Source organism: Macadamia integrifolia, unplaced genomic scaffold, assembly GCF_013358625.1.
Source record: "Macadamia integrifolia cultivar HAES 741 unplaced genomic scaffold, SCU_Mint_v3 scaffold2467, whole genome shotgun sequence".
Taxonomy (NCBI): Eukaryota; Viridiplantae; Streptophyta; class Magnoliopsida; order Proteales; family Proteaceae; genus Macadamia; species Macadamia integrifolia.
In genome coordinates this window covers 42,857-66,406 of record NW_024868735.1, presented here as the reverse complement: position 1 = coordinate 66,406, position 23,550 = coordinate 42,857, and the positions used below count along the sequence as shown (strand labels likewise).

The 23,550-nt window shown below is 38.5% G+C and overlaps 4 protein-coding genes and 1 pseudogene across 5 annotated transcripts; all 5 read right to left on the bottom strand.

The window, feature by feature from the left end:
* Positions 1–18: 18 nt before the first annotated feature.
* LOC122066568 (salutaridine reductase-like) lies at positions 19–2,034 on the bottom strand. 2 transcript variants are annotated; one of them, XM_042630397.1, is made up of 5 exons: positions 1,950–2,034; positions 1,635–1,838; positions 1,318–1,561; positions 1,120–1,194; positions 19–285 (listed from the first exon to the last, which is right to left on the bottom strand). In XM_042630397.1, exons 2-5 carry the CDS (start codon positions 1,667–1,669, stop codon positions 79–81), a joined length of 561 nt encoding a protein of 186 aa, XP_042486331.1. In that variant the 5' UTR covers positions 1,670–1,838; positions 1,950–2,034; the 3' UTR covers positions 19–78. The 2 variants fall into 2 exon arrangements, with proteins under 2 accessions (XP_042486331.1, XP_042486329.1); XM_042630395.1 differs by lacking the exon at positions 1,950–2,034 and having other exon boundaries at positions 1,635–1,941.
* A 516-nt stretch (positions 2,035–2,550) lies between these two features.
* LOC122066565 ((+)-neomenthol dehydrogenase-like) lies at positions 2,551–4,465 on the bottom strand. The gene is made up of 5 exons (XM_042630392.1): positions 4,317–4,465; positions 3,987–4,230; positions 3,788–3,862; positions 3,529–3,708; positions 2,551–3,122 (listed from the first exon to the last, which is right to left on the bottom strand). Exons 1-5 carry the CDS (start codon positions 4,349–4,351, stop codon positions 2,754–2,756), a joined length of 903 nt encoding a protein of 300 aa, XP_042486326.1. The 5' UTR covers positions 4,352–4,465; the 3' UTR covers positions 2,551–2,753.
* Positions 4,466–9,379: 4,914 nt separating this feature from the next.
* Positions 9,380–11,843, bottom strand: LOC122066566 (salutaridine reductase-like). Its single transcript, XM_042630393.1, has 5 exons — positions 11,725–11,843; positions 11,397–11,640; positions 11,199–11,273; positions 10,940–11,119; positions 9,380–9,990 (listed from the first exon to the last, which is right to left on the bottom strand). Exons 1-5 carry the CDS (start codon positions 11,757–11,759, stop codon positions 9,625–9,627), a joined length of 900 nt encoding a protein of 299 aa, XP_042486327.1. The 5' UTR covers positions 11,760–11,843; the 3' UTR covers positions 9,380–9,624.
* Positions 11,844–14,401: 2,558 nt separating this feature from the next.
* LOC122066564 lies at positions 14,402–15,925 on the bottom strand (annotated as a pseudogene).
* A 2,679-nt stretch (positions 15,926–18,604) lies between these two features.
* Positions 18,605–19,922, bottom strand: LOC122066567 (cytochrome c-type biogenesis protein CcmE homolog, mitochondrial-like). Its single transcript, XM_042630394.1, has one exon. It carries the CDS (start codon positions 19,692–19,694, stop codon positions 18,900–18,902), a length of 795 nt encoding a protein of 264 aa, XP_042486328.1. The 5' UTR covers positions 19,695–19,922; the 3' UTR covers positions 18,605–18,899.
* Between the last annotated feature and the right edge of the window lie 3,628 nt (positions 19,923–23,550).

Sequence of the window (23,550 nt, the reverse complement as noted above, 5' to 3'; positions counted from 1 at the left end):
TTTTTTTATAAGAGCTTTTCCATCCACAAATCCTCAAACCCAGATGGAGCAAGTTCTAAGGTATATCTACCAACATCTTTACAAGATCAGGTTCGATACCAGTACCTGTAGCCTCCCTGATGAGGAAGAAACATTTACAATTCTCGGTGAATCAGATAACTGAAGGATAGGAAGAAGTGCTTCAGTCACTCTTTTGGTTCCATAGTAGTTTGCTTGTACACATTCTTGGGCCGTCTCATATGTTTGCCTTGCCAGTTGTCTAAATTTAGCTTCCTTAACTTCTTGCTGCATGAGTAGAAACTTTTCAGTATAAGTTTTCATCCTTTCCTGTTAGGATTAAGCAATTAATTCCTTTTTTTTTTTTTACTGAAAATAGAATTTTATTAAAAGGGGGAAAGAAGAGTTCAAGAGCCCAAGAATACAAACTCTGAAGAGGCATCCTAAAAGGTAAAACAAACAAATTTACAGAAGAGAACAAACCCGATCGGTTTTGATAATAGCACAAAATTTCTCAACAAATCCCCCAATGTTGAGCAGGTTATTCCTCTGACTAACTAATAAACTATCATGCCCCTGAGAATCCCTAAAGGAAATGTTCTACTGGAGCATCGAACTATCAAGCCCCCAACTGGTGAATGTGAAATATGCCACACCAGTGACATCTCTGAAAACCTCAAAAGGATTTATATGCATCTGAATGGCTCAATACTGTTCTTGAATGGATTGGAATTCGTGGCAGGGGCAACCTTTGATCTGGCCAACCTAATACATGAGCTAGTCTCAAACATGACTGGCCCAAAGCATAGGCACAAGACTTGATGGTATTATAGAGTACTCTTTCGCTACCATACCATGCAAATCCTAGTCATTTTTTCTCTGTCACTCACACGAAAACACACACATTTATGTTAAATGTAGTCATTCTAGGAACAGTTTATCACAAGTAATAAGAGTGAGTTAAACTTGGAACCTGTAATCATTCCAAAGATTTGAACAGAAGATAATCTGGTAATGGGTAAGAATCTAGGAGTCTTTTTTAACATAACCATCTTATGAGGTACAGAATATAAAGCTTGTAACCACAAACATTAACAACAAAGGAGAGAGTCAGAGACTTACAGAAGCATCTATTGTCATTAGGGCTTCACAAGCATCATCATCTATTTTGATTCCAGAGACAGCTGCATTGTTCACCTAGAACAAATTTCAGCTCAAATCATTTAATCAATAAAAGCAAGATGCCAGGATTTTCTGCAAATAGATTCTGATGAAATTCTCTGTAATGATACAAATAAAAATATGGGATTCCAAAATTACCAAGATATCAAGCTTTCCAAAATGGGTTTTGATGAAATGACCTAGGGAAGCAATTCTAGCAGGGTCCTTCACATCCAGCTGATGAAAAACCACATCAGATAGTCCAGACCCTTTGAGCTTCTCAACAGCTTCAACACCTTTCTTCTCATCTCTGGCTGTCAAAACCACTGCTACACCATTGGAGGCTAATTGGCGACATATCTCCAATCCAATCCCTTTATTGGCTCCTGTAACAACTGCTAATCTGCAATACAACTCTTGGTTAGGATAACTGGCGGTAGCCTTAAATGGGTCTGCTTTGGAGCTGAATCAATTACCTCTTTGATGTAGAATTTGTGTTGGTCTCTGCCATGTTCGACACAGTTTAAGAAAAATATCAACCAACAAGCAAGCAACGGTTGAGCTAGCTGATCGTAGGCCACTCTCTCCCTATCGATCGCAGAGCTGACATTTCGCCATTCGCTTGGTTTTCTTCGATCAATAGCGAATGACGCAGGCTTGGTTCTGTTCTTCAATAAGCGCTGCCGACCAAAACCTGCTTTCTTACAACTCCAATAAAGAAAGAGGAAATCATAAATATCTTCAAAACTTTGAAGCCGCTCGCCCACCATAGTGGAAAATGGGAAGAGTACCTTTATCGCAATTGAGAAGTCATTCCAGTGACTCCAGTGGCTTCATCAATTTGGAGTTTAGAGGCCACACAACGTTAAGTTTGTAAAATTTGTGGTGGAAAGTTCGGACAAATTTTTTTTTTTTTAAATAAATAGGAACAAAAAGACTGGCACAAGTATAAAAAGGCACCACGTCAACCCCAGATAAGGTAAAAGTAATGACAACCCTAGATAAGGTAGAAGTGATGAAAATATAAGGAACGTAAAGTCAAATCAATTAAGTTTTTCATTCTTTGGAGCGAAGGTAGTACGGGTGAATCTTATACGGTGATTTCATCCAGTATAGTTGAAACGGCTTTTGAATAATATCGTCAACATGTTGGATTCCCTCTTCAAAAAATGTCAACTCCATCTCTTCCACTTGAGAGAGACCAACGTCAACATGTTGGATCCCTTCTTTAAAAATTTTCAACTCCATCTCTTCCACTTAAGAGAGACCAACTGAAAAAACTGCATGCTACTCCGAAATAAGAAGTATGTTCTTCAATTAAAAGCAATGGAAAGCAATGTCCATTTGAGTAAATATAACTAAGAATTCAATAACTGTATCAAATAAAAATTATTTGGTTCAGTACCAATTGTAACAGTCTTTATTTCATTACTGGACAAATATGTAATACATAGGAAGTAAAGAACTTTGTATGGAAATAAGGTAATTCTAGCTTTATTCTCTCTCAGGAAGAAGATCTTGAACAAAATTCAACCAGAATAAGATGATCTTCATCCCCAACCCCCCAACAAGAAAAAGGAAATCTTGAACAATATTCAATCAAAGGAAGTCACTTCCTTCTGGAAAAAGAATAGCCCAGAAGGGCCATCATCAGGCAGCAAAGCCAACTTAACAGGACCTGCTGCACCTTCTTCAATAGTAAATTTCCCTGTGTTGAGGTTAAAATCAGATTTGACATAACCTGGGCAGACGCAATTTATCCGGAATTTGGGAAACTTTTTTGATAGAATCCTTGTGTAGGCATTCAAAACTGCTTTGGACATGCAATATGCAGGCCCGCCTTTAGTTTCTATTAAACCCTCCTTGAATTCCTTAAGATACTTGTTCACTGCTTCATCCACTCTCTCTTCTGTGAGGCCATCAGTATCACTTAGCACATCCTTAGCCCAGGTGACTGAGATGTTCTGCAACAACAGAATTAGAGAAATTATATTCAATTAAACTGAATTAGCATAGTATCCATACCAAATCATCTTTTAAAGGAAGAGGGATAGTGCTCAAGTGGCAGAATAGAATTCTGCAGCCAACCCTGAATAACTGAGAATGGTTTATGGAGTTGACCTAAGTTTAGCACGCAACACTACAAAGCAGATGCCACCAAAATTCATTGCTTAGATTCATGACAAGGGCATACCCAGTGCGCGAGGCTCCAGGTACTGCAAGGTCTTTGGAGGGGTATATGTTGCTTGGAATGATGAGATTCAAATTGTTGAGGGAAAAGAAGGGTGCAAGTTCTAAGATGTACCTGAGTCTACTGACCACCTTAGAACATTCACAATATCTTTACAAGATCAGGTTCGATACCAGTACCTGTAGCTTCCCTTGAGAAGAAGAAACATTCACAATTCTTGGCGAATCCGATAACTGAAGGAGAGGAAGAAGTGCTTCAGTCACTTTTTTGGTGCCATAGTAGTTCACTTGTAGACATTCCGGGCCCGTCTCACAAGTTTGCCTTACCAGTTGCCTAAATTTAGCTGCCCTAACTTCTTGCTACATGAGTAGAAGAATTTCAGCGTAAGTTTTAATCCTTTCCTATTAAGATTAAAAAAGTTATTCTGAAGAGTCTTACAGAATCACCCACTGCCATTATTGCTGCGAGACCAGCATCATCAAATATGGCTCCATTGACACCTGCATTGTTCACCTACAACAAATTTCAGCTTAAATCATTTAACCAATCTAAATTAAGATGCCAGGATTTTCTGAAACTAGGTTTTGATGGAATTCTCTGTAACGATACAAATAAAAATATGGAACTCCAAAGTTACCAAGATATCAAGCTTTCCAAACTGGGTTTTGATGAAGAGAGCAAGGGAAGCAATACTAGCAGGGTCCGTCACTTCCAGTTGATGAAAAACCACATCAGATAGTCCAGACCCTTTGAGCTTCTCAACAGCTTCAACACCCCTGTTCTCATCTCTGGCTGTCAAAACCACTGCTACACCGTTGGAGGCTAACTGGCGACATATCTCCAATCCAATCCCTTTATTGGCCCCTGTAACAACTGCCAATCTGCAACATAACACTTGGTTAGGATAACTGGTGGTGACATTTAATGGGTCTGGTTAGAAATCCATTAAAGGAGCTAAATCAGTTACCTCTTTGATGCAGAGTTTGTGTTGGTGCCTGTCATGTTCGATGATGAGAAGTGATGGAATAGAGAAAACCAAGTCTGGGCAAAATTTTATTCTAGTTGCTAATTGCACAGATATGCTTAGGCTTAGGAGCCTATTTATAATGTGATTTTATAAAAACCATGTATATATTATTGTGATGCTTGCGTGTGCCATTACATCATACTATTGAAAAATCAATAAAACCAGTCATTCTAATCAGATTAAAACAAGAAGACCAGGTCAATGTTGTGTGAGTGTGAAGTAAACCTTCTTCTTAACTGTATCAGTTTCTTAATTTCAGACCATTGCTTTCGTGTGCCCTTACATCATTATTTAATAAATGGGTTAATTATTATTATTATTTTTTGGTAAAATGGGTTATTACTTATACACCCCTGTGTAGCTGTACTACACTACAAAAGTTTGAAAAGTAGTTTTTTGGTAATAGAAAAAGGGTCTTCCATGGTAGTGATCCCCGTACTGGAAGCAGGGATTTCGCAAGATCAATGGGCGATAGTTCCACAATCAGTTGACTTGAATGGTGATGGGTTGAGGGCATTTTCATCACAAGACTACCAACCCCATTGGTAAAGTTTGAAAATTTTATATAGACAACCTTTGCATTTTAGATTTATTAGAACTAGAACATTAGTCAATCGTCATTTATTTATTTATTTTGAATAAAAAATATCGATGATGTCATGAAATGAAAAGATTATAAATGCCCAAGAGCGAATCACATTCACGTACGTCCTTGATCCGTGGATATGGAATCTATTTTCTCCTCTGCTCGTTGTTGCAACATTTTCTGCTAAATGGATCCGAATTGATTTCTAAATTAAGGTTATGCTTGCTTTTTTTTTTTTTTGTGGTCAGTAGAGTTTTGCAAACCCGTTAATGGCATTTTGGAGTTAGATATTGAGGATCGAGTATGTAGGCTTCTAAAGTGAAAAGAGATTCGCCTGAGGAGGAGAAGCTTGCTTCTCCGTTCCAAAGTAGTGGAACTGTGTTCAGGGTTTCGTGAAGTCCCACAAGGATAGGAGCTCTGTTTCTCTAGTTTGCTAGGACTTGTGAGTAGTTCCTTCCATCACAATGTTTTCTTTTTTTTTGCTAACGACGGATATTCCGAGGTTAAATGAGAATCATTCAACTTTCACTAAAAGCAGTGAAGAGCACTAAACACCCCCGTGTGAGTGACCCAAGGTGTACCTAGTGGGACTCGAACTTAGGACGTCCGACTTTACGGCTCGTGCCAAGTTCGTTGCTCACCAACTGTGCTACCCCCTTGGGCACAATGTTCTGTTATCGTTTCCCTTGCCAAACCTTAATTTCGAAATCGCTTCCGACCCATTTAGTGAAAAATGTTTGCAGCAGTGAGTGGGGTAGAGAAAAAGTGGATGAAAGGAATTGAGATGGAAGTTCACCCACTACTTAAATTGATATGAGTTTTTTAGGTTGAATAACTTATAAAGATAAAATGGTTTTTTTATTCCATTGCTACCACCAGATTAATATTGTCAGGTTTCATAAAGCTTCAAATAAACTTTTCAAACTTTTGAGATATCAAGCAATCTCGCCATAATACAAGGTCTAATTTAGTTAAGTCTTTTATAAATTCTGCCAAAAGAGAAAAAAACATCATTATATATAAATCAGTTAGTCCAGTAGGAGCAAACCATGAAAACCCAATTTAATAGGTAAAGCTTTTCCTTGACCTTGTGTGGTCAAGAACCATCAAACCATCAATGTCAATAAATATCCGCCTCTATTTATGAAAGATCCAAAATAACTCCCACCATTGCACGATATCTCATGGACATCATTTGAAATAGCTAGAGTATATATGTGATGTGTTAGCTCATGATTGGTGCCTTTTGTCATCATTACACTCATACCTCTTATTTTTATAAAGTTGAAATTAACTCACGCTGATGTAATTTGATGGAACCGATTAACCATAGCCATGTTGATCTTAAAAAAATAGTTAAATGAGATTAAGTTCCCTATCCGGCTATGTAGCTTACGTTGGTGCCTCCCTGTATTCATCTCTCCTCTGATAGTAGTGGCAGATATGTCATTTCATAGGAAAGAGGAAAAGGAGAAACATGGAGGCACTAGCTTACGCTACGTACCTTGATAGCATTCTTTCTCTAGTTAAATATTGATACTATTGTTGATGATGGTGGAAGACTTTCTGGTTTACAGTAACGGTCAAATTGATCTTTCTGTGATGGATTTCTTTATTTTTTCTTTTCGCTGTTTTGGTTATAGATCAGATCATTGGAAAATGCATAAATTCTCCATTTTAAGCACATAGTACTGGGTACTTGAATTAAGTGTTGATTATGTATGTCCATCAAATCCGATTTATTAATAAGACTATTTATTTTCATTTATGCCCAATCTGATCCCTTCCACAGCAGAATTGGGTTCCTGCCAACATTAAGAGCCTTTAATCCTCTTTTTTTTTTTTTTTTTTTTTTTTTTTTTTTGTGAGTTCTTCAATCGAAGGTAATAGAAAGGAACAAATCTAACCGAGCAAAATAAGAATTTAATAACTGTAACAAATCAAGATTTGGTTCAGTACCAATTGTACCTTTCTTCATTTTATCATTGGACAAATGCTTAATACATAGAAACAAAGAACAATGTATGGAAACAAGTTCATTCCAGCTTCATTCTCTCTCAGGAAGACGATCTTGAACAACATTCAACCAAAATAAGAACAGTACTTCTGGAACAAGAACAGCGCAGAAGGAATCTTGAGCAATATTCAATCAAAAGAAGTCACTTCCTTCTGGAAAAAGAATAGCCCAGAAGGTCCATCATCGGGCAACAAAGCCAACTTAACAGGACCTGCTGCACCTTCTTCAATAGTAGATATCCCTGTGTTGAGGTTAAAGTCAGTTTTGACATAACCTGGGCAGACACAATTTATCCGGAATTTGGGAAACTTTTTTGATAGAACCCTTGTGTAAGCATTCAAAGCTGCTTTGGACATATCAGAGGCAGGCCAGCCTTGAGTATCCTTAAAATCCTTTAGAAACTTGTTCGGTGCTTCATCCACTCTCTCTTCTGTGAGGCCATCAATATCACTTAACACTTCCTTGGCCCAGGTGTGTGAGATTTTCTACAACCACAGAATTTAAAGAAATTATAGTATAGAAGAGAATTGTGTAGCCAACCCAAAAAAGGTCAGGGATGCATGGGAATTTTAGAATGACTCTATATCCAAGAAGAGCTTATTTAATCCCCAGAACCAATATCTTTGTTTCACCAATCTTCTTGCAGTACTTGTAGATAGATAAAGAAAATTTGTTCTTGCTTTCGAGTACCCTTACATCATTATTTAGAAATCAATTAGTCCAGTCTTAGCAAAACATAGATAACCATGGAGAAAGTTTTCCTTCGAAGCACCTCTCTTTCAGCCAACAATGGCCATAAATATCTACCCTTGTTTAGGAATGATCAATAATATCCCTCACTATTGTATGATACTGTATGTACACCATTCAAAGGTTCTCCCTTGACCATGATTGAAGAAATACTTGGTCCCAATTTAATAGTGGATTGAGTTTTCCTTCCCCTATTGTAAAGGAATAATTCTTTTTGGAAAAGTGATGTGGCCCCATGATTGATGTCCGCTGTCATCATTACATTCTCATCCCTATTTATGAAATTACCCCTCCCTAATGCAATCTGCTATTACCAATTACCAATGGCCATGTTGAAGAAAATTTTTCTTTCACCATAGGTGAAGGGAAACTCGGCCCTTATGATTAAATGCAATTGATTTCCCTATTGGGCTACATAGCATATGCTAGCACCATCTTGTGTCTGTCTTTGTCCCCCGACAATAGGGGAGGATATGTAATTTCACTGAGTGAGAGAGAGAGAGAGAGAGAGAGAGAATAGCATTAAGGGTGTCAATGGGCTGAATTGGGCTGGGTTTTAAAGCCTAACCCTTGTAAGGTCTCTTAACTCAGCCCAGGCCAGCCAAATTCTAGTTTAGGTTGAGCCCAAGCTCAATTCTGTTAGGATCAGCCCAACTTAGCCCAGCCCTAATTGGGCCAGGTTGGCCCTAATAGACCATGAGAGTCCCTCTATATTGCCGTTTGGATGAGAGAGAGACCATCAACCTGCTCATTCTCAAACTTTGAAAGCCAACAATGTCTTCCCAAAAAAAAAAAAAAAAAGAAGAGTAAAGATAGATGTGGGTAGTGTGATGACAAAAAGTTGTTGATAGTAAATAAAGACATTTAAAAAGTATGATATATTATATATTAATGTAGGAATGTAATATATTTATTATATTTAAAAATATACATTTATTGCATACATTTGGTTGGGCTGGGCCATCCTCAACCCAGACCCGGCCCTGCATCGGGCTTGAAAATTCCATCCCAAGCGCAGCCCCAGTGTAGGGCTGAGTGCTTACCCCATGCCCAAGGCGGGTTAAGGTAGGTTTGGGCCGATTGGGCTTTTATGGCACCCTAAAGGCCTTAACTAGTATAAACTACCCAGCTGGATCAACTGCTGATGATGGTAGGAGACACTGGTTTATAGAAACTATCGGATGATGGATTTCTTTGATTCTTTTTCTTCATTTTTTTTCCTCTCCTTTTCCACTGTTTTGTTTATATATCAGATCAGATCATCAGAGTATTCATTTAGAGAAATTCATACCTTTGATTACCATTATTTGATTATAATTGTTTGCAAACAGATTCATAGTAAAAAAATGCAACAGTGACTCTTTTGTTGCTCTACATTGAGGCTATGCGAAAAAATCTTATTCTAAAATCTCTACCAATTTCCCAGTTAATGCCAAATAGTGGCACTTTCAGAGCCTCCTTTCCTTCAAATGCTTCTATCTGTCTTTGAAAACTGAGATTAAGAAGTGTTGTCTGACCTCAAAATCTCGAATTGAAGCAAAAAGTAAACTAGTACTGTGTTTTTCAGTTTTCCAATTGAAGCTTAATGGGAAGCAAAATCTATTTGAATAAATAAAGACTACATTTGTAAACTAATCTAACCAAGCAAACTAAGAATTTAATAACAAAATCAAATCAAAATTATTTGATTCTTCAGTGCCAATATTTTTTCATCATTAGAGAGATAATACATAGAAGCAAAGAACTATGTATCGAGACAAGGCAATTCCATCTTTATTCTCTCCCAGGAAGATGGTCTAGAACATCATTCAACCAAAAGAAGATGATCTTCATCCTATTCCCCCAACCAGGAAAAAAAGAAAAGAAAAAAAAAAATTATCCTGAACAATATTCAATCAGAAAGAAGACACTTCCTTCTGATAAAAGAATAGCCCAGAAGGGCCATCATCAGTCAACAAAGCCAACTTTACAGGACCTGCTGCACCTTCTTCAACAGTAAATTCTCCTGTGTTGCAGTTAAGGTCAGTCTTAACAAAACCCGGGCCAACACAATTTATCCGGAATTTGGGCAACTTTTTTGATAGAATCCTTGTGTAGGTATTCAAAGCTGCTTTGGATATACTATAGGCAGGCCAGCCTTGAGTATCTATTAAACCCTCCCTGAAATCCTTTAGATACTTGGTCAGTGCCTCATCCACTCTCTCTTCTGTGAGACCATCTATATCACTTAGCACTTCTTTAACCCAGGTGTGTGAGATTCTCTGCAACAATAGAATTAAAGAAATTGGTGTCAACTAAACTAACAAGGATAAATGTCCATATCAACTCATATTATCGGGTTGTCCTTTTTGAATAGTGCTTAAATGGCAGAATAGAACTGTGAAGCCAACCCCAAGACTGAAGGGGTCACAACTCAAATTCCTTGCAAGTGCAAATGGTCAAAATTTCAGGTAGTAGCGTTGGATCAGTCTTGGCCATTGGTAATCCAGATTCATGTAAAAGGTATTAATAGATAGTACACAGTCTAATGTGAAGATCATTACAAATTAATGGTTAGTCAAGGTTTCAAGCTCATAGTTGAAAGGAGACAGTCCAATGTGAAGATCATTACAAATTAATGGTAAGTCAAGGTTTCAAGCTCATAGTTGAAAGGACTCCAATCCCTGCAAAACACTGGAAGTGGGAAATCCAAATCATGGAATGGGTTGCAGACCGAGATTCCGTAGCATAAGATCTACATACTTTACCAACTAATCGAACTGCCATAGGAAGTCCTATTCTGTTTGAAGCAAAAGAGCTGAATAACGAGAATTGAAAAACAAGAGAAATAACTCATACATGACAGGCATATGATTGAAATAAGCCACCCAATTTGACATACAGCCTCTTTGCTTCTTTTGAGTAACTTCCCATCTATCAATTTTCAGATGAGCACAACACCACTCCATGTAGCAGAGTGATCTATATCCTATTTTATCAATTCACAAACAAAAACTACTTGAACTAAACTACATCACAAGTTAAAGAAAATGGAATTCAAATGATTGAGCGAAAAGGCAAAGGTTTTTTTTTTTTCCTTCTTATTTTCATATTAAGAGCTTTTCCATCCACAAATCAAAAGATTTGTTTCACCAATCCTCAAACCCAGATGGAGCAAGTTCTAAGGTATATCTACCAACATCTTTACAAGATCAGGTTCGATACCAGTACCTGTAGCTTCCCTTGAGAAGAAGAAACATTCACAATTCTTGGCGAATCCGATAACTGAAGGAGAGGAAGAAGTGCTTCAGTCACTTTTTTGGTGCCATAGTAGTTCACTTGTAGACATTCCAGGCCCGTCTCACAAGTTTGCCTTGCCAGTTGCTTAAATTTAGCTGCCCTAACTTCTTGCTACATGAGTAGAAGAATTTCAGCGTAAGTTTTAATCCTTTCCTATTAAGATTAAAAAAGTTATTCTGAAGAGTCTTACAGAATCACCCACTGCCATTATTGCTGCGAGACCAGCATCATCAAATATGGCTCCATTGACACCTGCGTTGTTCACCTACAACAAATTTCAGCTTAAATCATTTAATCAATCTAATCAAGATGCCAGGATTTTCTGCAACTAGATTTTGATGGAATTCTCTATAACGACACAGATTAAAATATGGAACTCCAAAGTTACCAAGATATCAAGCTTTCCAAACTGGGTTTTGATGAAGAGAGCAAGGGAAGCGATACTAGCAGGGTCCGTCACTTCCAGTTGATGAAAAACCACATCAGATAGTCCAGACCCTTTGAGCTTCTCAACAGCTTCAACACCTCTGTTCTCATCTCTGGCTGTCAAAACCACTGCTACACCGTTGGAGGCTAACTGGCGACATATCTCCAATCCAATCCCCTTATTGGCCCCCGTAACAACTGCCAATCTGCAACAAAACACTTGGTTAGGATAACTGGTGGTGACATTTAATGGGTCTGGTTAGAAATCCTAAAGGAGCTAAATCAGTTACCTCTTTGATGCAGAGTTTGTGTTGGTGCCTGTCATGTTCGATGATGAAAGTGATGAAATAGAGAAAAAAAAGTCTGGGCAAAATTTTATTCTAGTTGCTAATTGCACAGATATGCTTAGGCGTAGTAGCCCATTTATAATGTGATTCTGTAAAAACCATGTATATATTATTGTGATGCTTGCGTGTGCCATTACATCATATTATTGAAAAATCAATAAAACCAAACAGTCTAATGAGATTAAAACTAGAAAACAAGGTTAATGTTGTGTGAGTGTCAAGTCAATCTTCTTCTTAACTGTATGGGCTTCTTAATTTCAGACCATTGCTTTCGTGTGCCCTTACATCATTATTTAATAAATGGGTTACTTATTATTAATATTATTATTATTTTTGTAAAATGGGTTAATTACTTAGACACCCCTGTGTAGGGGTACTATGGCCAGATTGTTTGACACTTCAGAAGTGTGAAAAGTTTTTTTTTTGGTAATGGAAAAAATGTGCTCCATAGTAGTGATGGACAAGCCCCCGTATAGCAAGCGGGGTTTCCGCAGGACCAATGGGCGATAGTGTGCATGTCAAGACTCAAACCCACAATCAGTTGACTTGAACGGTGATGGGTTGAGGGCATTTTCACCACAAGACTACCAACCCCATTGGTAAAATTTGAAAAGTTTATATAGACAACCTTTGCATTTTAGATTTATTAGACGTAGAACATTAGTCAATTGTCATTTATTTATTTATTTTGAATAAAAAATCATCAATGATGTCATGAATAGAAAAGATTATAAATGCTCAAGAGCGGAACAGATTCACGTACGTCCCTGGTCCATGGATATGGAATCCATTTTCTCCTCTGCTCGTTGTTGCAACCTTTTCCACTAAATGGATCTGAATTGATTTCTAAATTAAGGTTATGCTTGCTTTTCATTATTCTTTTTGTTGTGGTTAGCATAGTTTTGCAAACCCGTTAATGGCATTTTGGAGTTAGATATTGAGGATCAAGTACGCAGGCTTCTAAAGTGAAAAGAGATTCGCCTGAGGAGGAGAAGCTTGCTTCTCCGTTCCAAAGATATTGGAATTGTGTTCAAGGTTTCGTGAAGTCCCACAAGGATAGGAGCTCTGTTTCTCTAGTTTGCTAGGATTTGTGAGGAACCTAGTTCCTTCCATCACAATGTTCATTCTTTTGCTAACGACGGATATCTAGGCCTTTGGCCTAATTAGTCCCGCGGGCTCATACTAACCCCACAACTGCATGGATCGGGTCATTTCAAGGTCAAATAAGAACCATTCAACTTTCACTGAAAGTAGTGAAGAACATAAAACACCCCTGTGTAAGTGCCCAAGGTGTGCCTAGTGGGAGATGAACTTAGAATGTCCGATTTTACGGCTAGTATCAAATTCGTTGCTCGCCAACTGTGCTACCCCCTTGGGTTAAACCATCACAATGTTCCGTTATTGTTTCCCTTGCCAAACCTTAATTTCGAAAATCGATTCGGACCCATTTAGCGAAAAAGGTTTGCAGCAGCGAGTGGGGGAGAGAAAATGTGGATGAAAGGAATTGAGATGGAAGTTCACCCACTATTTAAATTGATTTGAGTTTTTTTAGGTTGAATAACTTATAAAGATAAAATGTTTTTTCATTCCGTCACTAACACTAGACTAATATGTCAGGTTTCACAAAGCTTCAAATAAACTTTTCAAACTTTTGGAATATCAAGCAATCTTGCCATAATACAAGGTCTAATTTAGTTAAGTTTATAAATTCTGCCAAAAAGAGAAAAAACATCATTATTTATAAATCAGTTAGTCCAGTAGAAGCAAACCATGAAAACCCAATTTAATAGGTGAAGCTTTTCCTTGACTGTGTGTGGTTAAGAACCATCAAACCATCAATGGCCATAAATATCTACCTCTATTTACGATCAAAAATAACCCTGACTATTGCACCATACCTTATGGACACCATTTGAAGGTTCTCCCTAGATTATGGCTGAAAGATTACTCGGTTCCAATTTAATAGTTAGGAGAAAACATGTGATGTTAGCCCATGATTGGTGTCTTCTGTCATCATTACATGCTTACCCCTTATTTTTATAAAGTTGAAATTAACTCACCGCGATGCAATTTATTGGAACCGATTAACCATAGCCATGTTGATCCTAAGAAAATAGTTAAATGAGATTGAGTTCCTTATCCGGCTATGTAGCTTACGTTGGTGCCTCCCTGTGTTTATCTCTCACTTGATGGTAGTGGCGAATATGTCATTTCATAGGAGGGGGAGGAGAGGGAGAAACATGGAGGCACTAGTTTATGCTACGTAGACTAATAGCATTCTTTCTCTCGTTAAATATTGATACCGTTGTTGATGATGGTGGAAGGCTTTTTGGTTTACCGTTAACTGTCAAATTGATCTTTCTGTGATGGATTTCTTTATTTTTTCTTTTCGCTGTTTTGTTTAAAGATCAGATCATTGGAAAATGCATATATTCTCCATTATAAGCACATAGTACTGGGTAATTGAATTAAGTGTTGGATATGTATGTCCATCATATCTGATTTATTAATAAGACTATTTACTTTCACCGATCCCTTCCGCTGCGCGATTGGGTTCCTGCCAACATTAAGAGCCTTTAACCGAGCAAAATAAGAATTTAATAACTGTAACAAATCAAAATTTGGTTCAGTACCAATTGTAACTTTCTTTATTTTATCATTGGACAAATGCTTAATACATAGAAGCAAAGAACAATGTATGGAAACAAGGTCATTCCAGCTTCATTCTCTCTCAGGAAGACGATCTTGAACAACATTCAACCAAAAGAAGAACAGTACTTCTGGAACAAGAACAGCGCAGAAGGAATCTTGAGCAATATTCAATCAAAAGAAGTCACTTCCTTCTGGAAAAAGAATAGCCCAGAAGGTCCATCATCGGGCAACAAAGCCAACTTTACAGGACCTGCTGCACCTTCTTCAACAGTAAATTTCCGTGTTGAGGTTAAAGTCAGTTTTGACATAACCTGGGCAGACACAATTTATCCGGAATTTGGGAAACTTTTTTGATAGAATCCTTGTGTAAGCATTCAAAGCTGCTTTGGACATATTATAGGCAGGCCAGCCTTGAGTATCCTTAAAATCCTTTAGAAACTTGTTCAGTGCTTCATCCACTCTCTTCTGTGAGGCCATCAATATCACTTAACACTTCCTTGGCCCAGGTGTGTGAGATTTTCTACGACCACAGAATTTAAAGAAATTATAGTATAGAAGAGAATTGTGTAGCCAACCCAAAAAAAATCAGGGATGCATTGGAATTTTAGAATGACTCTATATCCAAGAAGAGCTTGTTTAATCCACAGAACCAATATCTTTGTTTCACCAATCTTCTAACTCAGATGGAGGAAGTTCTAAGGAGTAACTACAAATATCCTTACAAGTCCAGTTTTGATATCAATACCTGTAGCTTCCCTGCAGCGGAAGAAACCATTACAATTCTCGGCGAATCAGATAGCTGGAGGACAGGAAAAAGTGCTTCAGTCACTCTTTTGGTGCCATAGTAGTTTACTTGTAGACATTCTTCAGCTGTCTCATAAGTTTGCCTTACCATTTGTCTAAATTTAGCTATCTTTGTTTCTGGCTGCACAAGTGAATGCAATATTTCAGCATAAGTTTGAATCCTTTCCTTTAACAACAGAGGAGAGGATCAGAGACTCACAGAATCATCCACTGCCATCAGGTCTCTATAAGCAGCATCATCTAATTTGACTCCAAAGACACCTGCATTGTTCACCTACAATAAATTTCAGCTTAAATCATTTAACCAATCTAATCAAGATGCCAGGATTTTCTGCAACTTGAAAATATGGGATTCCAAAGTTACCAAGATATCAAGCTTTCCAAACTGGGTTTTGATGAAATGAGCAAGGGAAGCAATACTAGCAGGGTCCTTCATATCCAACTGATGGAAAACCACATCAGATAGTCCATACCCTTTGAGCTTCTCAACAGCTTCAATACCCTTCTTCTCATCTCTTGCTGTTAAAACCACTGCTACACCATTTGAGGCTAACTGGCGACATATCTCCAATCCAATCCCCTTATTGGCTCCTGTAACAACTGCCAATCTGCAATACAACACTTGGTTAGGATAACTAGTAGTAACCTTTAATGGGCTTGGATAGAAATCCATTGAAGGAACTGAATCTGTTACCTCTTTGATGCAGAATTTGTGGTGGTGCCTGTCATGTTTGATGATGAGAACTGATGGAGCTGGGCAAACTCAAGTCTGGGCAAAATGCTATTCTAGTTGCTCATTGCACAGATATGCTTAGGCTTAGGAACCTATTTGTAATGATCTTTGATAGAAAAGATGCACATATCTGAAGCCATCAGAGTGAAATTTGTGATGCTTGCGCGTGCCATTACGTCATCCTATTGAAAATTCAATAAAACCAGGCAGTCTAATCAAAGTCAAACACGAAAACTGGACTTTTGTTGTCTTAGTTTGAAAGGAGCAAAAGCCAGGCATATGCTGTCCTGTGTGTGTTAAGTAAAGCTCCTTTAACTTCTTTCCTTTATAAATCTTATCTGAAATTCTGATGAGATACGATTTTACTAATGGATGAATCCGGGTTGGATCTCCAGTTCGATAGATAAAGAAAATTTGTTCTTGCTTTCGAGTACCCTTACATCATTATTTAGAAATCAATTAGTCCAGTCTTAGCAAAACATAGATAACCATGGAGAAAGTTTTCCTTCAAAGCACCTCTCTTACAGCCATCAATGGCCATAAATATCTACCCTTGTTTAGGAATGATCAATAATATCCCTCACTATTGTATGATACTGTATGTACACCATTCAAAGGTTCTCCCTTGACCATGATTGAAGGAATGCTTGGTCCCAATTTAATAGTGGATTAAGTTTTCCTTCCCCTATTGTAAAGGAATAATTCTTTTTTGACAAGTGATGTGGCCTCATGATTGATGTCCGCTGTCATCATTACATTCCTATCCCTATTTATGAAATTACCCCTCCCTAATGCAATCTGCTATTACCAATTACCAATGGCCATGTTGAAGAAAATTTTTCTTTCACCATAGGTGAAGGGAAACTCGGCCCTTATGATTAAATGCAATTGATTTCCCTGTTGGGCTACATAGCATATGCTAGCACCAACCTGTGTCTGTCTTTATCCTCTGACAATAGGGGAGGATATGTAATTTCACTGAATAGGAGAGAGAGAGAGAGAGAGAGAGAGAGAGAGAGAGAGAGAGAGAGAGAGAGAGAGAGAGAGAGAATAGCATTAAGGAAACAATGTAATTCCATCTTCATTCTCTCTCAGGAAGATGGTCTTGGACAACATTCAACCAAAATAAGATTACCTTCATCAACCAAGAAAAAGGAAATCTTGAACAATATTCAATCAAAGGAAGCCACTTCCTTCTGGAAAAAGAATAGCCCAGAAGGGCCATCATCAGGCAACAACGCCAACTTTACAGGACCTGCTGCACCTTCTTAAACATTAGATTTCCCTGTGTTGTGGTTAAAATTTTCTTTTTTTTGGGGGGGGGGGGTCGTAGACTATGTATAACTTTCTATTCGTTTGATCAGGGAGCCCGGCTGATTAGGAACACCGAAAACATTAAGAACTAGTCGATTGTTGAAGCAGCCCATGTGGATTTCCAACATTACTGATGCCATTTGTCAAGGGAATACCTAGTCTAAGCCCTCCCCTCGCCTCCCTCCCTCCCTTTCTCTATTTTACTGTCTCATAATGGCTGCATGGGCTCACATGGTCCCAATATATACTATTCACGACTTTCTTGTTGGTTAAATCTACTTGCATCTTTGTTTTCAATTGATCCAATTGCTTAAAAAGCCTTAAAGCCTTGAGATCCTATAGGAAGTTCACTTTGTCATATGTACTGGAATACAATAGAAAATCTAGTAGATGCCAAATAATAGATACTTCTTTTAATGCAATCCACCCAAACATGACATATTAAAGTAATCTCTTCTGCATTAGGTAGAAGGTAGTATCTTCTGCACTCCTCTGGGTATAGGAGTGTAAAGCCCATGTTTGCAAATGGTTACAGGCCCCTTGAAAAGGTGGTAACTCTCAAAATGAACTTGCCTTACTTCTGCCACACCTTCCCTGAGAAGCAAAGAAAGGAGAAACAAAAAGGAGTGGAGGAGAGGGTAGGGGGTATGATATCATATTGTGTCTTTCTGGGTCACTGGATAGCTCCCCATCAGGGACTTGCTTTCCTTGTGTTCAATATTGGAAGTGCCACCCTTTGTGATTAGCTGACACCTATAGAAAGAAGGATATTTCAGCAGGTCTGTTCTGTTGCAACAATGGACTGGAGATGAGGTTTAAGTGCCCTATATCTCAGCGGGTTTCTGTCTCATAGGTATTAATAGGAAGGTGCGCATGGAGTGAGATACAATTTTCATACAGGACATGGTAGACTCGTGGCTAAGCTGTTGCATCTGGGCCAATCTCTCCCCTAATCTCCTGATACTTTCATTCTTTTTACAATAAAGAGGAAAAAAAAAATTTAAGAGAGAAAGATCTAGGTCATTAGAACAGCATTGTAGACTATGATCCTCAGTTCTGTAGTTGTTTATATAACTATAATGAGTAAAGATGCATAAAATGTCTACCATTTACTGTTCTGATGCTCCAACACAGTTTAGTTTAACTATTTCATGAGAGAGAGCGCTAACATCTATCACTACCTACTAGCCCAAACCAAATCAGGATCTCAAATAAATATTGATCATCAAGTTGATCTTAAACACATATATTCCAAGAAAGTTATTCTAACCAAAACACAAGAGTCTTCTAAGATTCCAAATTGCAATTTACAAACAATTATGCAAAGTCAACCTGAGAACATCTTCTTATTCATCAGAAATTAGTCTCACATTTTCTTCCTTGTTTCGTCCAATCAAAATAAAAAGAATGAGGAGAGAATAATGCCGCATTACAAGAACAAAAATGAAAACAAAAGACTCTCATTGATAGAAAATCATGCCTCTCCTCCCCAGTAAATATATATGCCATCTAAGACTATACTAGGTCACCATCAACCATCAACCCATCTGATCATCCATTGATGTAGGAAGGATAAATATTGCAGAAACAGTCATTGGCATACCGTTGCCCAGAATCAAGCTACTCTGGCTCTTCCTTGCCCAGACTCGGCCACGGCCTCGGCCTCAATTTTGGCTTTATTTTTCTCTATCGCCGCGGCAACCTCCTGTGGCATATACTTCTCGTCGTGCTTCGCGAGAACCTCAGTTGCCGCGAAATAACAATCTCCACTCAAGGCCTTAGCAGACACACGCCTCGCTGACGATGCCAGCTTCTCCTTAGGCTCCCCCGAGAATGGACGAACGAATCCCTCAACAACCACAGAGTGCCCTTCCCTAAACAAATCAGGGAGTGAACCCTGGTAACGTACCAAGATATCAGTGATCAAGTCTGTGACCACAAACTCCATATCAGGAGACGAAGCCGGCTGGGTCACGCTCCCTTCCAGAACCAACCCACCTAACCTGAACTTGTTCTTCGAAGGGTTTGTAGAGTACTTCTCCATGGCATCAGTAGGTGTGACATAGAACACCAATTGGTCCTGGAAATTGTTCAAGACGATTACAATAAACCCGGCTATGCAACTGAAGGTGAGTGCGTAAGTCCAGAGGCGGCGGTTCTGAAGCTGACGAGCTCTGGCACCGATGTCAACGGTTCGTTTGCGAACTGGTTGCCGATTGAGGGTCGATAGATACCGAATTCCAGCACTTGAGAAGGAAAATTCGACGGGAATGACAGAAAGATTAGATGGAGAAGTAATTGACAGTAGAGATTCAGGAACGGCGATGAAGGGGGAGGCGCGATGGGCGGAGAATTGCGAAAGAGTGCTTTGAAGACGAGATCTGAATCGTAAGCAAAACCTGGAAGCCATTGGAACTTCTCCAGATGATTTTAAGCGTAAAGAGAGAAAAATAAATAGATTAATTGATCGAAAACCTGAGCTTCAAGAGCAATTTGTGGAAGAAATTGAAAACCCTAGAAGGAAAAGAACCAGAGAAAGAGGTTCAAAATCAATTCACCTCCTCCCTGAGATTTCTCCAGAAGAGATCGTAAGGAAACGCTAGAATTTCATTCTCAGACAATTAGTCAATAGATCTCTAGACGATTCCCTGTTTAGGCTTTTATTATTCTTTCAAAAGGCAAGAGGTTTGACGCACGAGGAAGGTCTTAGAGGGTATATTGGTAGGAAAACAGGGTATATTGGTAATTACAGTTATGTAGCATTTGGTGGATCCATTACACATTATTGGGCCATGATCCATTGAACAGAAAGGCATAAAGCCCATATGGTGGATCCATTACACATTATTTTATTTTTATTTTTATTTTTTTTTGTGGAGATGAGAGACTTTATAGTGAATTTTTACCATGTGGACGAGATGATTTACCATTTTGACTGTAGAAAGGGAATCTTTAGCTCTAATAATTTGGTTGATCACTTATAAGGATGTCATCCTGTTTTAAAGTATTATTACGTCACCTGAATAAATTCAACTAATTGATTTGAAATTTAACACAAGATTACTCAATGATAAGATCATGCCCCCCAAATTCGAGTCCGAAATTGTCATGTGACAACTATAGTAAATATTTGGGAAAGGTTTCAAACTGGATTTGGATGAACCCATCTTAACTTGTAGACCTCGCTTAAAAAAAAAATTGTTATTGGTGACCATAAGCATCCTAAAAATGTTCAACAGGAAGAAGCGAGAGAAAATGAAAACAAGTTTCCTTTTGGATTAAAGTATAGTTACTATAATAATATTTTTGTACGATAATTTTTAGATTAGGGCATAGCCAACGCAGGAGGTTTCCTCTATTATGGGATTTGAGAAGGGTTATAATGTAAGCAACCTTACGTCTGCTTTGTGTAAAGACTGTCTCTCAAAGTTACAGACTAATCTTTTCTCAAATAATTGTCAACCAAACACTTAATAACCAAAGGAAGTTTTCTTGCCAAATATCTTGATAAACATAGTAAATTAGATAAGTGGCTTAAGATATGATGTGATGCAATTCAATTTAGGGTTCCTCTAAATGGCTAACACTGGGTTGTAGACATTTCTTACCTTTATGTTTTCAATTATAGGGGTGTCAATTCCAAGCCCGCACTGGTAGGCCCGATCAAACCCGACACGTTTATGACCCAACTTAGATCGGCTTGATTAATAAACGTGTCAGGCTCAAATAGGTAGTACACGGTGCAGCCACCTAGCCCGACGGGCTTCCGACCAGCTCGACACATTTACAAGTCCGATTTGAACTAACTCTTTTAAGTTCGACTTAACCCAACCCCTTTTAATACTACTTGGTTTTTTTTTTTTTTTTTTTTTTTTAATTTAGTCCTAAGGGTATGTGATATGTACAATTAAGATGGTAGTAATTGTTATATGAATATTCATCTTTTTTATGCATAGTTTAATTGATTTGAACTTACTAAACTTGGGTTATGTAGGCATAGTTTAATTGATTTGAGTTTCGTGGGTTAAAGATCGAGTACTTTAATAATTTAGTTACTTTGCACATATTTGGCTTAATTCATTTTAACTATTGGATCTTTTTCTTTGTTATGCCCATCTTTGCTTCATTTTTTTAGTATTTCTCTTCAAGCACATTTAATGTAACAATTTTAAAGAGGACCCGTTTAAAGCCCGTTTAAAGTTAAATATGTCTATTGTCACACCCCGTTCACACAGAACTGGACCGGTGACCGGGCTAACTCCGGTTAACCCAAACCTGTTAGGATCATCTGACACAGTACCCAACCACAACATACACACATCTAAGATAAACGTTCAAAAGTTCAGCAGAAGACTTAATTTACCTGTAAATACCCCAAATATACTTGATACACAAATTATAGTATGTAGATAAATACATGTGGGCCCGCAGGCATGATATTTACACAAAAAGAATAATAATTCACGTATGAAATACACACAAAAAGGGATCATCAAAAGAATAAAAAAGTAAAACTCTGTACGGCGTCAATACTGCGGTCTCGCAGCACAGCCCTCGCACGTGCAATCTGTACCGTGCTCATACTCCTCGGGGACCCACCAATCCTCATCGAAAAACTTAACTGTGGGGCCCGACACTTGATCTTCAGGCTAGTGACCTGTAAAATCATCTAAAAGAGGTGTGCACGTGGGATGAGCTCACTAGCTCAGTAAGTGAAAAGAAGTATCACACAACAATCACATCCATATGCACTATATGCTATGCAATTCATTTTAAATCTCATCCACCTAAACAACATTACTAAGTCTTTGATTTGGTGCTACTACAACCACAGTGCGCGTATGCTCTGGGTACGAGCGCGAACTCCATCCCGCGATACGCCCATAGGGTTGTGGAAGAAGGCCTACTGTGAGTACTCGAAAAAATAAAGCATGCCGACTACCGGCTCTCAACATAAAAGTAAATGACAGAAAGTAAAGGTGCTGACCCCAGGAATTTAAAAGCAGTACGATTGGCCCTCTTGAATATACCACTGAGGTTGTCGACTGTCATAATGACCAGCCGGGCGTATGTCTAACAGCCACAGTGACCCGATAACCGCGACCACTGCTTCCCCCCAAGTGATAACCCAATACCTCAACCCCTGTTGGGAAGGGTCGTAGTACAGGAAGATGATAATCCTAAACCGCATGCTCCTATATGATATAGTACGATTGTATAGTGCCACCGTGTCCCATTCCATGGACCAACAATGCACTCGTTTTCAAGTCGACTACGACATCTAGTCTAATAATGTATAATGCACAGTGGTCCCATCATTCATCACATAAACACATCCATCATTTAGCATTGAGAAAGTAAAACACAACACACATGTCATAATCATATGAGGATGACTAAACTACACATAATTTGCATGATGACATGACTAGTTTAGACACAATTGAATGATGTCAAACAAGTCTTAAAATAAAGTCAAACGTCATCTCCCCACTTACCTATTGTGTACAAAGACTCACACCCGGTACGAGTGAGATCCGACGCGAGAAACGTAAATTTTTGTGAACCTATCATAAATGAAGGGGGTTAGCATTTCACCACTTTATGGTCAAAACTAACAAGATTTGATGGTTAAATCATGTTTAGAATCATAAAAGAAGGTTGTACGTCCGTTTTGGATCCATTCAGACACAAAAATCACGTTAGGGGCCTCTCGGGTGGGTCGGACAGCCCACCTATCACTGCCCACCGGTCTTCTCAGGTGGGCGGGTCTGCCAGCCGGTGGGGACCGAGGGCCTGTGCTCTCAAGCGGACTGGTCGACCCACCGATTGGCCCATCAGTCCTGACCTGCTGGTGGGGACCGAGGGCCTGCCTTCTCAGGCGGGCTGTGCAACCCACCGGTCCCAGCCCACCTGAGAGGGCAAAAAATTGCCCTCATCCTTGAAACTTTCCTCAACCTTTGGGAAATCAAATGAGGCTTTTCCAATCGTATTTTTTACACATTTAATGTCTCATAAGGTGATTCTAACCTAGATCTAAGTTAGATTTAAAGATTGAAAAACCATCTTACCTTCTTTGCTCGAGAACTCTTTTAAAACCCAAAAAATCACTTCCTTGCTCAATAAATCACCAATGCTTCTCAAATCTTGTAAACACTTCTTCAAATTCTTCAAAATCAACACATAGACCCTCTATTAAACCTTATATTCATCATCCCAAGTGGGATTTACAAGATCTCAAGAAACTCTACCCAAATCAAGGGTTT

What these genes read in the sequence shown, in the direction of transcription:
- LOC122066568 (XM_042630397.1), bottom strand. Translation starts at nt 1,669, where the DNA reads ATGGCAGAGACCAACACAAATTCTACATCAAAGAG. An exon ending in ACAAATTCTACATCAAAGAG is followed by an intron (nt 1,562 to 1,634) that starts GTAATTGATTCA and finishes GTTGTATTGCAG; the next exon opens with ATTAGCAGTTGTTACAGGAG. An exon ending in TTGGAAAGCTTGATATCTTG is followed by an intron (nt 1,195 to 1,317) that starts GTAATTTTGGAA and finishes AATTTGTTCTAG; the next exon opens with GTGAACAATGCAGCTGTCTC.
- LOC122066565 (XM_042630392.1), bottom strand. Translation starts at nt 4,351, where the DNA reads ATGACAGGCACCAACACAAACTCTGCATCAAAGAG. An exon ending in ACAAACTCTGCATCAAAGAG is followed by an intron (nt 4,231 to 4,316) that starts GTAACTGATTTA and finishes GTTATGTTGCAG; the next exon opens with ATTGGCAGTTGTTACAGGGG. An exon ending in TTGGAAAGCTTGATATCTTG is followed by an intron (nt 3,863 to 3,986) that starts GTAACTTTGGAG and finishes AATTTGTTGTAG; the next exon opens with GTGAACAATGCAGGTGTCAA.
- LOC122066566 (XM_042630393.1), bottom strand. Translation starts at nt 11,759, where the DNA reads ATGACAGGCACCAACACAAACTCTGCATCAAAGAG. An exon ending in ACAAACTCTGCATCAAAGAG is followed by an intron (nt 11,641 to 11,724) that starts GTAACTGATTTA and finishes GTTTTGTTGCAG; the next exon opens with ATTGGCAGTTGTTACGGGGG. An exon ending in TTGGAAAGCTTGATATCTTG is followed by an intron (nt 11,274 to 11,396) that starts GTAACTTTGGAG and finishes AATTTGTTGTAG; the next exon opens with GTGAACAACGCAGGTGTCAA.
- LOC122066567 (XM_042630394.1), bottom strand. Translation starts at nt 19,694, where the DNA reads ATGGCTTCCAGGTTTTGCTTACGATTCAGATCTCGTCTTCAAAGCACT.